Raw genomic sequence first — 13,672 nt, 5'->3', positions numbered from 1 at the left:
CAAATGGGAAAATTTCCCATTCACCATGGTCGTCTCCAACGGCGGGGATCCAGGCTCCCTCACCGTCAGTTCCGTCAAGAGAAAGTTCGATGAGTTGCTCAGCGCCAACGCGGACCTCGGCCCTACGCTGCGGAAGTTCCGGGGAAAGTCAGAACCAATCACTTTCTACCTGGAAGAACTGTCCGGCGGAGCTCCAAACGCCACAATCCCCCTGCTCGTCCGAGCCAGAATGACGAATTTCGACGTCCGACGGGTCTTGGTCGACGAGGGCAGCTCGGTCGACATTATGTACTCCCACCTCTTCCAGACACTCCAGCTGGACGAATCACATCTCACTCCCTATGTGGGTTCGGACCTCCAAGGTTTCAACGGAGCTACCACCAAACCATGGGGTTACGTCGAGCTAATTGTCACCTTCGGAGAAGGGGAAGCCTCCAGGAAAGTCAAAACCAGATTCTTGGTGATCGACTGCAAAACCCTGTACAATTGCATTATCGGGCGTCCCACTCTAGCCGAGCTAACTGTCGTGCCCTCCACTGTTCACCTAAAGATGAAGTTTTACACGAGGACAGGACGAGTGGCCACCATCAACGCCGATATCGAAGCTGCCAGGAGAATCTTTGACGCCTCCGTCAAAGGACTAGAACTGATCGCCCCTCCGACCAACTCCAACAAAAAGCCAAGAGCCGAAGACAAGCGTCCTCGAGAAGATCAGCATCAGACAACCGACGTCAGCTCAGTCGACCTTGACGCACGGTTCACAGAGGAAGAACTGAAGATCGGGGAAGAAACGCAATCAAAGGCAACTCATCCCGTCCGACCCATCCCTGACGGAGATTTCGAGCTGGTCCCCCTGGGCGACAACCCCGATAAAGCAGTAAAAATCGGCAAGGGCATCCCAGATCTACCAATGAAGCAGCTCATGGCCTGCCTTCGAGCCAATGCAGACTTGTTCGCCTGGAGCGCCGCAGAAATGCCCGGACTCGACCCCGAGGTCGCCTGCCACCACCTCTCCATCAATCCAGCCGCGAAGGCCGTAGTTCAACGTAGGCGTCGGCAGTCTCCCGAGAAAGCGGAGGCTGCCGAGAAAGCTGTAAAAGACCTCCTAGAGGCAAATTTTATTTCCGAGGCCAAATATTCAACTTGGCTCTCAAACGTTGTACTTGTTAAGAAATCTAATGGAAAATGGAGAATGTGTGTTGATTATACCGATCTTAACCGGGCATGTCCAAAAGACGCCTATCCTTTACCTAACATTGATAGACTGGTCGACAACTCGGCCGGCTATAAACTATTGTCTTTTATGGATGCTTATTCAGGTTACAACCAGATCCCCATGGCGAGGAGCGACAAGCAGAGCACAGCGTTTATGACGGAGTCGGGCAACTATTACTACAATGTAATGCCCTTCGGCCTCAAAAACGCTGGGTCCACGTATCAACGGATGATGAACAAAGTGTTCCGAGGAGAGATCGGCGACACCCTCGAGGTTTATATGGACGACATGATCGTCAAATCTCGAGAGGACGCCGACCACACCTCCCATCTCGAGCGGGTGTTCGAGCGGGCCAGATCCTGCAAGATGCGCTTCAACCCGGAGAAGTGTACTTTCGGCGTCCGAGCAGGCAAATTCCTCGGTTTCTACCTAACCAAACGAGGAATAGAAGCCAACCCGGACAAATGTCGGGCATTCTCCGAACTACCCACTCCTAACAATAAAAAATTCATCCAAGTCTTGAACGGGATGCTCACCGCACTATCGCGTTTCGTCGCGAAATCCGCCCAACACGCACTCCCTTTCTTTAAACTACTCCGAAAAGAAGCGACCTTTGAATGGTCCGAGGAATGCGAACGAGCACTTTCACACCTCAAACAAGTGCTCTCTAAACCGCCAGTTCTCTCTCGACCTGATACCAACGAGCCTCTATATCTGTACTTAGCCGTTTCAAACGAGGCAGTCAGCGCGGCTCTGATCCGAGAAAACGAAAGCGGGCAAAAGCCCGTGTATTTCACCAGCAAAGCGTTGCAAGGCCCCGATGTGCGATACCAACAGATCGAGAAAGTCGCCATGGCCCTAGTGATAGCGGCCAGAAGGCTGCGGTACTATTTCCTCGCTCACACTATCTTCGTCCGAACAGACCAACCCATCAAGCAGCTCCTCAGTCGACCAGATATGGCCGGCAGAATGCTAAGGTGGTCCCTCGAGCTATCGGAGTTCGACATACAGTACGAAAACAGGAAGGCGTCGAAAGCTCAGGCTTTGGCAGACTTCGTGGCAGAGATGACCTCGATGACCGACTCCCCGGACCCGACCAGGAACAAATGGACTATTTACGTAGATGGCGCCTCAAGCAATTCGGGAAGCGGGGCAGGAATTATCCTAGAAAACGACGAAGGACTCATCATCGAGGTATCTTTAGTCCTATCTTTCAACACGTCGAACAACCAGGCCGAATACGAAGCCCTCCTTGCAGGACTGAGACTTGCCGAGGATGTGGGCGCACGTGAGGTCAAGATCTACACAGACTCCCAACTCGTCGCATCCCACATCAGCGGCGATTACCAAGCCAAAAACGACGTACTCGCCGAGTACCTCATGCTCGTCAAGGATAAGATGAAAAAATTCATCAAAGCAGAAGTCGAGCATATCCCCCGAGAACACAACTCGCGTGCCGACGTACTATCCAAACTTGCGAGCACGAGAAAGAAAGGAGGAACAAAGTCGGTCATCCAAGAAATCCTACCCAGGCCAAGCATAGGCGAAAACGCGCGGGCTCCACAAATATTCGCTATCGGGGACGACCATTGCTGGATGACCCCAATATATAACTTCCTCACCAAAGACGAACTTCCCGCTGAGGCAAAGGAAGCTTCAGCGATTAAAAGACGAGCCTGTTCGTATACTATCCTCGAAAACAAACTGTACCGACGAGGCTTCTCCATCCCTCTCCTCAAATGCGTCGACGCTTCGCAAGCACTTGAGATACTCCAAGAGCTTCACGAAGGAATCAATGGCCAACACCTCGGCGGACGATCACTGGCGAGGAAAGCCCTCAGAGCCGGCTACTATTGGCCGACCATGCAACAAGATGCCAAAGAATACGTCCAGAAATGCGATAAATGTCAGCGACACGCCGACATGCACCTGGCGCCCCCGAACGAGCTCAAATCTCTCTCCTCGCCTTGGCCTTTCTCCACATGGGGAATGGACCTCCTTGGACCTTTCCCGGTCGGGTCTTACCAAAATAAATACCTAGTGGTCGCTGTGGATTACTTCACGAAATGGATAGAAGCTGAAGCGCTCGCCAAAATCACGTCCCAAAACGTACTCCGCTTTTATAAGCGGAACATACTCGCTCGATTTGGAGTGCCACAGGCGATCATAACCGATAACGGCACCCAGTTCACGGACAAAAAATTCCAAGAGTTCGTAACCAAACTCGGGACGAAACAACACTTCACTTCAGTCGAACACCCTCAAACGAACGGACAAGCAGAAGCCGCCAACCGGGTCATTCTCCGTGGACTAAAGAGAAGGTTGGGCGAGGCAAAAAAGGCTTGGGTCGAAGAGTTACACAGCGTCCTCTGGGCGTACAGGACGACCCCACACTCGACCACAGGCGAAACACCGTTCAGATTGACCTACGGCACCGAAGCCGTGATCCCCGTAGAGATCCGAGAACCGTCTCGTCGAACCGAGTCACCTCTCGAGGAGGAACTCAATGACGAAGCTATGAGAGAAGAGCTCGACATGGTCGAGGAAATCCGAACAGGATCCTCCCTCCGAGAAGCGAAACTGAAACAACAAATAGCCTTACACCATAGCACTAAAGTTATCAAACGCGGGTTCGAAATCGGAGACTTGGTTCTCCGCAGAAACATGAAAGATTCGCGCGAGGGCAAACTAGCCCCGAACTGGGAAGGTCCGTATCGAGTGTACGACAAGACCGAAAACAGTGCATATTACCTCGAAAACCTCCTCGGCGAAAAACTTGCTCGACCTTGGAACGCTGAAAAACTCAGACGATACTACAGTTAGAAACAACCTAACGCTACCCGGCCGCTCGTAACGAACACGAGGAAAGGCTGGGCAAGGACTCGCGCCATGGTACAAGCGCGTATGCTCCACGACAGCTTCAGTCGGATAACCCCTACCAGGAGGCAAAGCCGACTACATGGCGGGCCTTACACACAGACCCTCCGCGGAAGTACCTGCACGGCAGAACCCCAGCTCGCGATGGGATCGTTCACGCCGCGAGCACCTGGCCCCGACCACGGTCTCGAGCTCTCTTATAGCGCACACCTGCTCTGCGCACCCGGACCGTTCCCAACACGCCCGGGCAATAAACCTCGGCCGAGCACAAACATAAATATTCGATTAACAAATAAGCATAAGTATTGGAGCATAAAACGCAGAACAATATTAAAAACCGACCAAACTGGCCGGGGATATCCAAATATTACAAAAATTATCCGGGCATCGCCCAACTAACTACATTGGCACGCAGGCCACAAAACATTGGCACGCAGGCCACAAAACATTGGCACGCAGGCCACTATCAAAAAACTGGTCAGACATCACAATCCTCCTCCTCGGCACCGTCGTCCTCACCCTGGGGCTCCTGCTCATCCTCCCAGTCCTCGAACTCCGGATTCGACTCAATCCGACCGTCCACAACCTTGTTGTACGGACCGATGCCCTTCGTCACCAAGCGCGGATTGAGGACTTTCAGCTGATCCACTGCGGCTTTAAACCCAACCCCTAGAGTAGCGACACAGTCGACCTCCAGCTCCCTCACCTTGCCCAAAAGCTGGGAGCGGGTCACCAAAGCTTTCTCGTCTTCATCCTCCTCGGCAGCAGGGAGATGAGACCTCTCTAGCTCGGCAATTCGCTCACGGAGCCTTTCTCCCTCAGCCTCCAAGTCCCTGACTTTGTTCCGCTCTTTCCAGAGGTCTTCGACGATGCCGCTCTGAACCTCATACTTGTCCTTGTACTGTTCAAACTCGTGCTCCAGCTCATCATATTTGGTCTGCAGAGCATCATAGTCCTTCTGAGGGCAGACCCTTTGGGCATTGAGGGCCAAAGCCAGGGCGGCCACCCTCATCATCCCTTCAAGATCCTCGGACAAGTCCTTATCCCGGGCCGCCCGATCACGCCTGACTATATGCCTCACCTCCTCGCGCTCCAGCAGCACCTTCCTCTTGGAGAAGACCCCCCTGTGCAGAGTACATGAGGGCAACACAATGTCCTCCTCGGACGGGTTGTCATTGATAAGGGGGCGAAGTTCGGGAGTCCCCTCGTTCTTTTGTTTTTTCCCGGCCGGAGAACTTCCCGAAGTCGTCCCAACCGACGAAGGGGAGCCACCGTCAGGCGCACCCGCAGCAGCCGCCTTGACCTCCTCGACCCGCGATCGCTTCACACTCAGCTTGATGGGCCCCTTGTTCTTTGCCCTCATCTTCACAATCCTGTCATGCAGGTCGGCCATTTTCCCTGCAAAATAAAGAGTTAGAACCGAAAAGATACTATTCGAACAAGAAATAGTTATCTCACCTAACAAAATTATCGCATCCCCGTAACTCCCACACTCGAGGATGGCTTTTGTGTTGATATGCCGAGGCTCCAGCATAGGACCTCCATCTTCCTCGACTAAGGGATCCCCGTTGGGATAGGTGCATACTGCCGGTCTAAACCCGTCCACGAAAGAAGCAAGCCGCTGATACCCCCCCGTATCGCGCTCATTGAGATCCTCGTCCCGGAAGATGTAATAGTCGGTCCCATGCTCGAAATGGTCAGGCTGTCACTCTAACGGGAACCGAGCAGCTGGGCCCACTCTCCTCACACCATCCTCAATATACTCGCGTTCCTCGAACAAATGATTCTCGGCATCAGGAGTGAGCGGCTTAATTATAAAATACCGACTCTTGAAATGCTTGATAGAGTCCTGGTAAATGGCGAACAGCTTCTTCGGCTGCTTAAAGGACACCCAACTCCACTTGCCGTCCGGATCGCGCAACCTCTGCAAATGAAACACTCTGAAGAAAAGAGGCAGAGTCGCTTCGACCTCCAAGTACCCACATACGACTTCAAAGGCCCTTAAGAACGCTAAAGCGTTGGGATGAAGCTGAGACGGGCACAGGCGCAACCAACTGAAGACACTCCGTTGCAGATGAGTGAAGGGGAGACGGAGACCAGCCTCCTTAAAGACGAATTCATACATTGCGAAACGAGGACCAGGGAATTGCGAGCAGATCCTCTGATGAGATTTAGGCACAAAGGCGCCCCAAGAAGGCTCCTCGTCTTGGTCAAGATCCTCGATTACGTTAAAAGCTTCCTTAGGACGACTCGTGAAGCGCGACGCAATCGTCCTCGGAGCAACAGCCACCCAATCCTCAAGTTTCCTCGGGGATGTCTCGACGACGGGAACACCCTCGTCCTGCGAGCCACCAACAGCTTCATCCCCGTCTGATATATCGAAAGCAACATCGTCTTCGTTCTCGTCGGCCATTTACCTGAAAAGCAGAGGAAACAGTGAATTCGACTGGTCAAATCCACCCTTCCACCGCAAGTCAAGTGAAAGGGCGAGAAAAAGAGACGAGGAAAGAATTCCACCCCCCTCGGACGCCAACGAACCAAATTAGGAGCACTCGAAGTTGCCACGTACGGCGATGGACGGCAGGTGCTTCTAGCTCCCCGGCAAACTCACACCCTAACTGAGGCATACCGTCTCCTTCGCTCGTCTCATACAAATTGTTCGCTATTAAATCTAAAGCCTGGACGTCTAACTCAACTATTCCTGTCCCGCTCACTCAAATCCTACTCGGCAAACGCATGAAAGAAATAACGAACTCCTACGACTACTCGACAAACTCATGAAGCTTGCTCGACGCACTCATCAATCCTGCCCGCCGCACTCGAAGCTAGAACATAAAACTTAAATAAAAGCAAGGAGGAGACGAGGAACTTACTTGAAGTAGCAGAAGAAAGAAGTGCGAGACGAAGAGGAGAGCTGTGAGCGAGTCTTGTAAGTTTGCAAAATGTTAAGTGACGAATGAATGGTCTTCTTGCTCTTTATATAGGGAAAGGAGGCCAAAGGGTGTCATGATAGCCTAGGCAGCCTAGGAGACGCCATCATTGATTACACCCCCAAGGCAGCTCCATCCACGAAAGGGTGCCACGTCACGAAACAACTTTGGAAACCCAAACGGCGCAGTCTGCATTTATGCCTAAAAACGGCGCTGCAATGATGACAGTCTCTGCAACTGCCACCTGTCAGCCACACTCTGACAAGAAGCAACCAAGCATGTCAAGAGGAAACCAAGGGACAGCTACCTCCTCGACGGGTCTTCGAGGACACCATCCGACCACCCTTGGCTCTTATCCCCAGCAGCAACCTTTTCCCTCGCAGAGTTAGTCGTACGACGAGATCCCAATTGACGACCAACATTCGTGCTCTTGCTCGGCCAGCCTCTTGGCTAAAGTCATCACTCTCACAAGACTAATGACTTGGGGGGCTCCTGTTCTGGCCTGGGCCGAGCAGGCCCAGCTCCTCTTACTAGCCGAGCAGGCCCAATTCATTGGGCCCATTTACTGGATAACCGTCAAGGAGTTATCCGCGCGCGAAGACCACGCGTCACGCAGCGGGGGATTCGGTCAACCACCTCCGAACCCTACGCTATGATCATCCAGAACGTGCGTCACCTGCTGACTCAGCCCTAGCACAAGGACGTTCTGACAGTTTCCTAGCACGTGGGCCTCCAATTAGATTTGGCCCAATTAGGAAACCTTGGCCCAGCGCTGGGGGCTATAAATACCCTCTCTCACCAGAGGGTCAGGTATTCCATTCTATTCACTCTCAACCCTCACTCTCTGATAGCTACTAACTTAAGCATCGGAGAACCTTGCAGGTACCCCCCCCCCCCCATCTTGCTCTCCAAGCCAGATTCTGCTGCCTTGACGATTCTCCTGATCAGGTACGATCATATATATATATATATATATAAAAGTTTGTGAATTAAGCTAGATGAACCTAACAATATAAACCTAACGAGTTGAATCAAGATGTTCGTGAACTTCTAACAAGTCGAGTTTGAATTGAAAAAAAGGTTCGTGATAAACTCGAACTCGGTCAATTCTTAACGAGTCGAGTTTGAGCTGGAAAAAAAGTTTTTATAGTACCCCAACGCTGGGCCAAGATATACTATTTTAGATTGGATTTGCAGGCCGAAGGACCAGTTCTTACAGAAGGCAGTTGGCCACATACTCTTGAAAGGGGTCGCTCTTGTTGGACCTTCATTGCAATGCGCTGGACTGGGCCCTGCCCGGACTAGGCCCTGCCCGATAGTAGGCCAGCCATAGGCCCAATATAAATTGTTTTTAAATAAGAACTCATACAAATTAACTCAACAAACACTTGATATATTTGGAACATTGGATAGACCTCACGGACTTGGATCCTCTCAATCAATTTCTTCTCTCCAATTATCTCCTTCACACTTTTCTCTCTATATATCTCTAATATTTTCTCTCTCTTCTTCTTTTTATCATTTTTTCTTGATGCAATTAATTCTACTACACTTGTTTTTGTGAAGGAGAGAAAAGGAGGGAAGGAGAGGATCCATGGTCTAGACCTCACACATAAGTATGAATTAATTAAAATGGAAAAATACTCATTTTATCATTGATTAAAAATAGACATCAGTCCACGGATATATCAATCATGTGGCTAGAAAAACTACAATCATGTGGCTAAACACTCACGGGTTATAGACCATAGACACAGACTTTTGTGAAGAAAAATTGTACAAGGAAATACCTATACTGAGAAAGAATAAAGATGCCCTACAGTACACAATCAATAAATTACAATTTATAATGAAACTACAAAAATTACTACAGCCACTATTCAAGTGTTTTCTTCAAAGTAGGGGCATAGTTAAACCCGTGCAGCAGCACTTGCCAAATATTGAATTGCTGTAACAAATAATCAGTGGCAGAAATGACCCCCACAATCTACCAATATCTCAACCAGTTCCACAATCTACCAATGTCTCAACCAGTTCCACAATCTACCAATGTCTCAACCAGTTTTGCAACGGTAAAGTCGAGGAATGATGGTAGGCTAGCTAACACACAAGGGATGAAAATTTGCCTTAGTTTTACAACAGTCGATACAAGCACTATATAGTCCATGTGTGCTGTCTAGAGCTGAACATAACAACTAAGGTCAATTTGACATGAACTCAATGTCCTCACAGAAGATCAGCATTGCAGTCTTTTCCTCTGAAAGATCTAGCTGGAAACCTACCGCTACTGGGGTCGGGTTGAAGTAAATTTCATGTCTTTCCAGGAGATCATCTTCCGGTGATCCCTTCCTCTAAAAGATCTTCCCAGGAACCCGCCACTAACAGGCTTGCATAATCCAACATCAACCAAGGTAGTGCAGTTTGTCCTTTTAGATGATGAGCCCTCGTCTAAATAATAATCAAACAACATGGCAAGACAACTCACTTGATGAGCCAATACATAATTGTGTTCATTAACAGGTAGTTTCTTTACCATATGCAAGTTGACCTACAATTTAGAATGGAAAACATTAAAACAAATCAAGAAAATGGCAACATCTGTGATGATGCAGAGGAATATTATGCTGTTTTCTTCTTTTCTGTTTATTTTATCTTGGACATTTTAGCGAGGGGAGATGGATTTCAGACTCGTCTCAAGAACAAAATACATGTGATTATGAGTCCCATTCCTTGAAGAAATCATAAGATGCAGCAAATGATTATACAGCAGTAACATCTGGAACGATCAGTTACTCACCTCCGCTTCCATTGCGCGAAGTTCATTGTACCACTCCAATCCATCATTCTTAAAATGATTCTCCCCAACAGGTATACGGCAAAGACTCAGTGCAAAAAGTGGAGGTCTTAGAGGATATTCCATACTGATCTTAATCTGTCAAAAAATAAAATATAGGTGGAAATTCCAATAGATCCTTGAATTCATTTTGTAAGATTAAAAAAGGGATGTTTTCTTACCTTGGCTTCCAAATTCACATTTCTATCATCTGTGTTAGTTTTTCTGCTAAGAACAAGGAGAAATTCCTTCACACTAGAATCTATCCAAGAAAGAGACTTTCCAGCACAGTAATCAGATACAGTATCTTCGAGTTCACTTCCAATTTGTGCGGGCTCATCAAAATCGCTATCAGTATCCAGCAAGAAATCTGTACTATCATCAACTTTTTTGAAACTCTTGGACCTAACTTTACTAAGTGATGGAATGATACTTTTTGAAATTAAGCTAGCTTGTTTGGAGTGGTCAAACTTAGTCATCTTTGGAAGTAAAGTAGGAAGCTCTCCATCTTCCGTCATACCATCCAGATCTTCTTTTGTGGCACTAGAATTTTCAATTACATCAACATCCATTGATTCTTGAACATGCTCCTCTTTATCTATGGTAGCCAGAGGTGAAGTTTCACTAGGTACAGGTAAGGCTTTTATAGGTGACCAGCCATCCAATTTGCACAGAGGGGTGTGCAAAGCCCATGGAACACTTTTGCAGGACAAAAGAGGCCACTCAAGCTTGGTAAGAGATTCTAGCTGTTCCCTGTAAGCCAGCCAAGGAATTCCACAAATTTTAACTTCAGCATGCCCATCAACGTGGATAATCAAGATAAACTAGAGATCCTTGAAAATATAATTTAATTTCTGTAAATAGACTAAAAAAAGTCATACATGCAGCATAAATACTAAAAAGATTTAGGACAGGGAGGCAAACAAAGAAACATTACTCAGATGTCAATAACAAAAACATAACCAATGCAAAGCCTGATGGCAAATCTTACATGCAGCATAAACACTAAAAGATTCAGAAGAGGGGGGCAAACAAAGAAACATTACTAAGATGTCAATGATAAAAACACAACCAAAGCAAAGCCTGATAGCAAATCTTAGGTTGATAGAATTACAGTATTTATCTTCGTTGAACATCAAGAAAAGATCCTTGATATTCTAAAATTCTAAAACTGTAAACATGCTAGAGCCGTGACTCACAGAAGAGCCAATTGAGCTTTTCTCCTTGAGCGGATTTTCTGCAGAACTGTCTGTACTCGGTTCTGTTGGCGATATAATGAGAGACCAGATATAACATCTTCGCTCCTTGCTACTTCACTGTTGTCAGTGGGGAGCAATGGAGATACCTCAGGCAAGAAATCAATCCCTGCCAGGTGCTGAGCCCATTTGTAAGGACGTGAAGTTCTCTGAGCATTGAACGTTGTAGCATCTTGAACAAAGAGCTTAGCTGACTGCATCATCATTTAAACGAAAGAAAAGGAAGATAAATGATTAGTAGGATAATACATCAAAGATGCAGATAGTGAAATGAAGACCATGCCCGTAACAGGAAAGCAATCAAACCTGGCGAGGAAGCTCAAGGCCTGTATCGTTAGGAAATAAATTGCATAAGATGTCATTGTCTGGACCATCATTAGATCCTTCTATTCCAACACCTACAATATTCAATTTCACCATGTACTCAAAGCTTAGAGTAATTAGTTTTGCAGGCTTAGGATCAGAAGTCTCATCTTCATACACATGGATAATGATTTTGAGTGGGTGACTTTGAAATATGCCCCCTTGGTCAGAGCTCTCCTTGACTTGTACCCTCCTTGGCCTTTTTCTACGTCTCTGACCATCATCTTCATCATCAGGAACATCATCTTCCAATTTAGAACTCTCCGTGACAGAAGAAATGCCTAAGTAATAAAAACAAAATCACATCATAGCAAATATTTTTTAAATTGAGTAAGAAAATAACAAATCAATCAAGATTCAGTTTTAAAATTTTCAAATGCTCAAGAAATTCTAAAGCCACATAGGGAACATGCATAGAAAGATTGCAAACAAAGCAGAGAAAACACAAACTTAAGACCAATAATAAACTTGGTAATCATGGCAGTACTTAACTGTTGGTAACAAACTTCCCTTCCTTTACTTGTTACCTTGAGGTCAGCATTACAACTATCTAAAACTTACAAGAGCTAACAATGTCCTATTCGTACATTTGGAGTGATAGTGTGATTCACTAGTTTGAAGTTAAATAATTAAAACAAAAATTGTGTTTATAAATATAATCTAGGGTCAGAATATACACTGTCAGCAGTGGCAATAGATCTGGTAATATAGTATACTTATAGAATGCTAAATTTCACGTATCAGCCCTCACTTACCAGTTTCCTTGTGAGCTTGCTTACGAGCAAAAGCTTGAGCATCTTTCAGGCTCCCTACAATTTCCAAATCAATGGGTTCTACAAAGGCCTCCTTGTGAGCCAATAGCTGTGAGTAAATCACATAAAGAGCTGGTGGAAGCAACTCTGCTGAATGATGCTGCTTAAGTTTCTTTGTATGCATAATTCCTAGTTGGTTTTGTACAGGCAATGATGCTTTCTTAAGAGACTTAAGATGTGAAGGGAGACTTGTCAGGAACTTCTTCCGGGTTGCAATAGTATCCAAAAGGATTTTCTTTTGTTGTTCCAGTTTCGCATGATGTTTGCAGAGCTCTTTACGCTGATAGAAATTTCACATAAGAATCATCATAAGCATACTTAATGCACATTTCTTCTAAGCTATTTACGAAATGCTGAATATTATATGTATGATTTCGCAACAGAATATCTCTTTATTACCTGGTGTAGCTCAAAATTGAGCCTCTTGAGCATCAGATTATGAGCAGTATCTTTTGACAAAACGGAATCCTTGATATCTTTGGGGGCGTCGCGTAAAAACTCTTCCTCAGGTACGAGTTCAATGTCAGGATACTTCGACTTGAAGTCTTTGCAAGCCTTAATCGCTTTAAGATAGTGACTCTTTTCATACACCAAATTATGAAGCTGCAGTGTCGTGAAATCCACCGGTGCCTTGGCTCGTTCCGTTTCCATTTTGACACGGTCTTCCTCAATCAATATAGAGCGATTCGCCTGAAAAAAATTAGGTTAAAATTGAAAGTTATCGAATCTGTGTTATGAGAATGGAATTGAGGAAATGTGAAATTGAAGAAACCCTAGGGACCTGACGGAGAGTGATGAAGTGAAGGAACATTTGAGTGACGAGATCGCGAAGGAGTTGTTTGGGTTTGGCGTCTTTTTTGATGGAGAGGATATCGGAGATGATGGTTTCGATGGAGGATTTGCTGTTGTGGAGAATTTCGTAGGGTGATTCCTCCGAGATGGGGTCTTCTGAGGAATGGGGAAACGGTTGTTGGTGTTGTTCTTCTTCGACGGCGATTGAACCCTCTTCTATCTCACCGTCTTCCATTTTCGCTTGTTTTTTCTGTTGCTTGACCTAAAACCCTTCTTCTTCCCTTAAATCCGGTTCTCACCTGCTTGTTTTCGTTATAGTTTATCAAAGCCGGAAACAAGTCTCACATGCTTGTTTTATCAATACTTTTAAATATTAAATAGAACAACAAAATACATATTCGAATTATTTGTGAGGATTTCTTACCCCACTCATTGCATCTCTCACCCACCATTTTATATTTATAATACATTTCACTCCTAAACTCTAATTAATTGGAAATTTTTAATACATTTCACTCCTAAACTCTAATTAATTGGATAATCTCAATTGCACTATGTGATTTACTATAATTTGATGTTTCGTTTTTGTTATA

General features: G+C 46.5%; 1 protein-coding gene across 1 annotated transcript; it reads right to left on the bottom strand.

The window, feature by feature from the left end:
* Window positions 1–8,417: 8,417 nt before the first annotated feature.
* Window positions 8,418–13,443, bottom strand: LOC131660862 (THO complex subunit 5B-like). Its single transcript, XM_058930214.1, has 8 exons — window positions 13,069–13,443; window positions 12,687–12,977; window positions 12,231–12,567; window positions 11,419–11,756; window positions 11,056–11,306; window positions 10,039–10,609; window positions 9,821–9,955; window positions 8,418–9,571 (listed from the first exon to the last, which is right to left on the bottom strand). Exons 1-8 carry the CDS (start codon window positions 13,312–13,314, stop codon window positions 9,308–9,310), a joined length of 2,433 nt encoding a protein of 810 aa, XP_058786197.1. The 5' UTR covers window positions 13,315–13,443; the 3' UTR covers window positions 8,418–9,307.
* Window positions 13,444–13,672: the final 229 nt, after the last annotated feature.

The sequence above is a fragment of the Vicia villosa genome, linkage group LG3, assembly GCF_029867415.1.
Source record: "Vicia villosa cultivar HV-30 ecotype Madison, WI linkage group LG3, Vvil1.0, whole genome shotgun sequence".
In the NCBI taxonomy this organism is placed as follows: domain Eukaryota; kingdom Viridiplantae; phylum Streptophyta; class Magnoliopsida; order Fabales; family Fabaceae; genus Vicia; species Vicia villosa.
Note: the sequence above shows the minus strand (reverse complement) of the source record. Positions and strands in the feature narration are given on the sequence as shown.

What these genes read in the sequence shown, in the direction of transcription:
- LOC131660862 (XM_058930214.1), bottom strand. Translation starts at nt 13,314, where the DNA reads ATGGAAGACGGTGAGATAGAAGAGGGTTCAATCGCCGTCGAAGAAGAA. An exon ending in GCCTTGAGCTTCCTCGCCAG is followed by an intron (nt 11,307 to 11,418) that starts GTTTGATTGCTT and finishes ATGATGATGCAG; the next exon opens with TCAGCTAAGCTCTTTGTTCA. An exon ending in ATGTGAATTTGGAAGCCAAG is followed by an intron (nt 9,956 to 10,038) that starts GTAAGAAAACAT and finishes ATTTTTTGACAG; the next exon opens with ATTAAGATCAGTATGGAATA.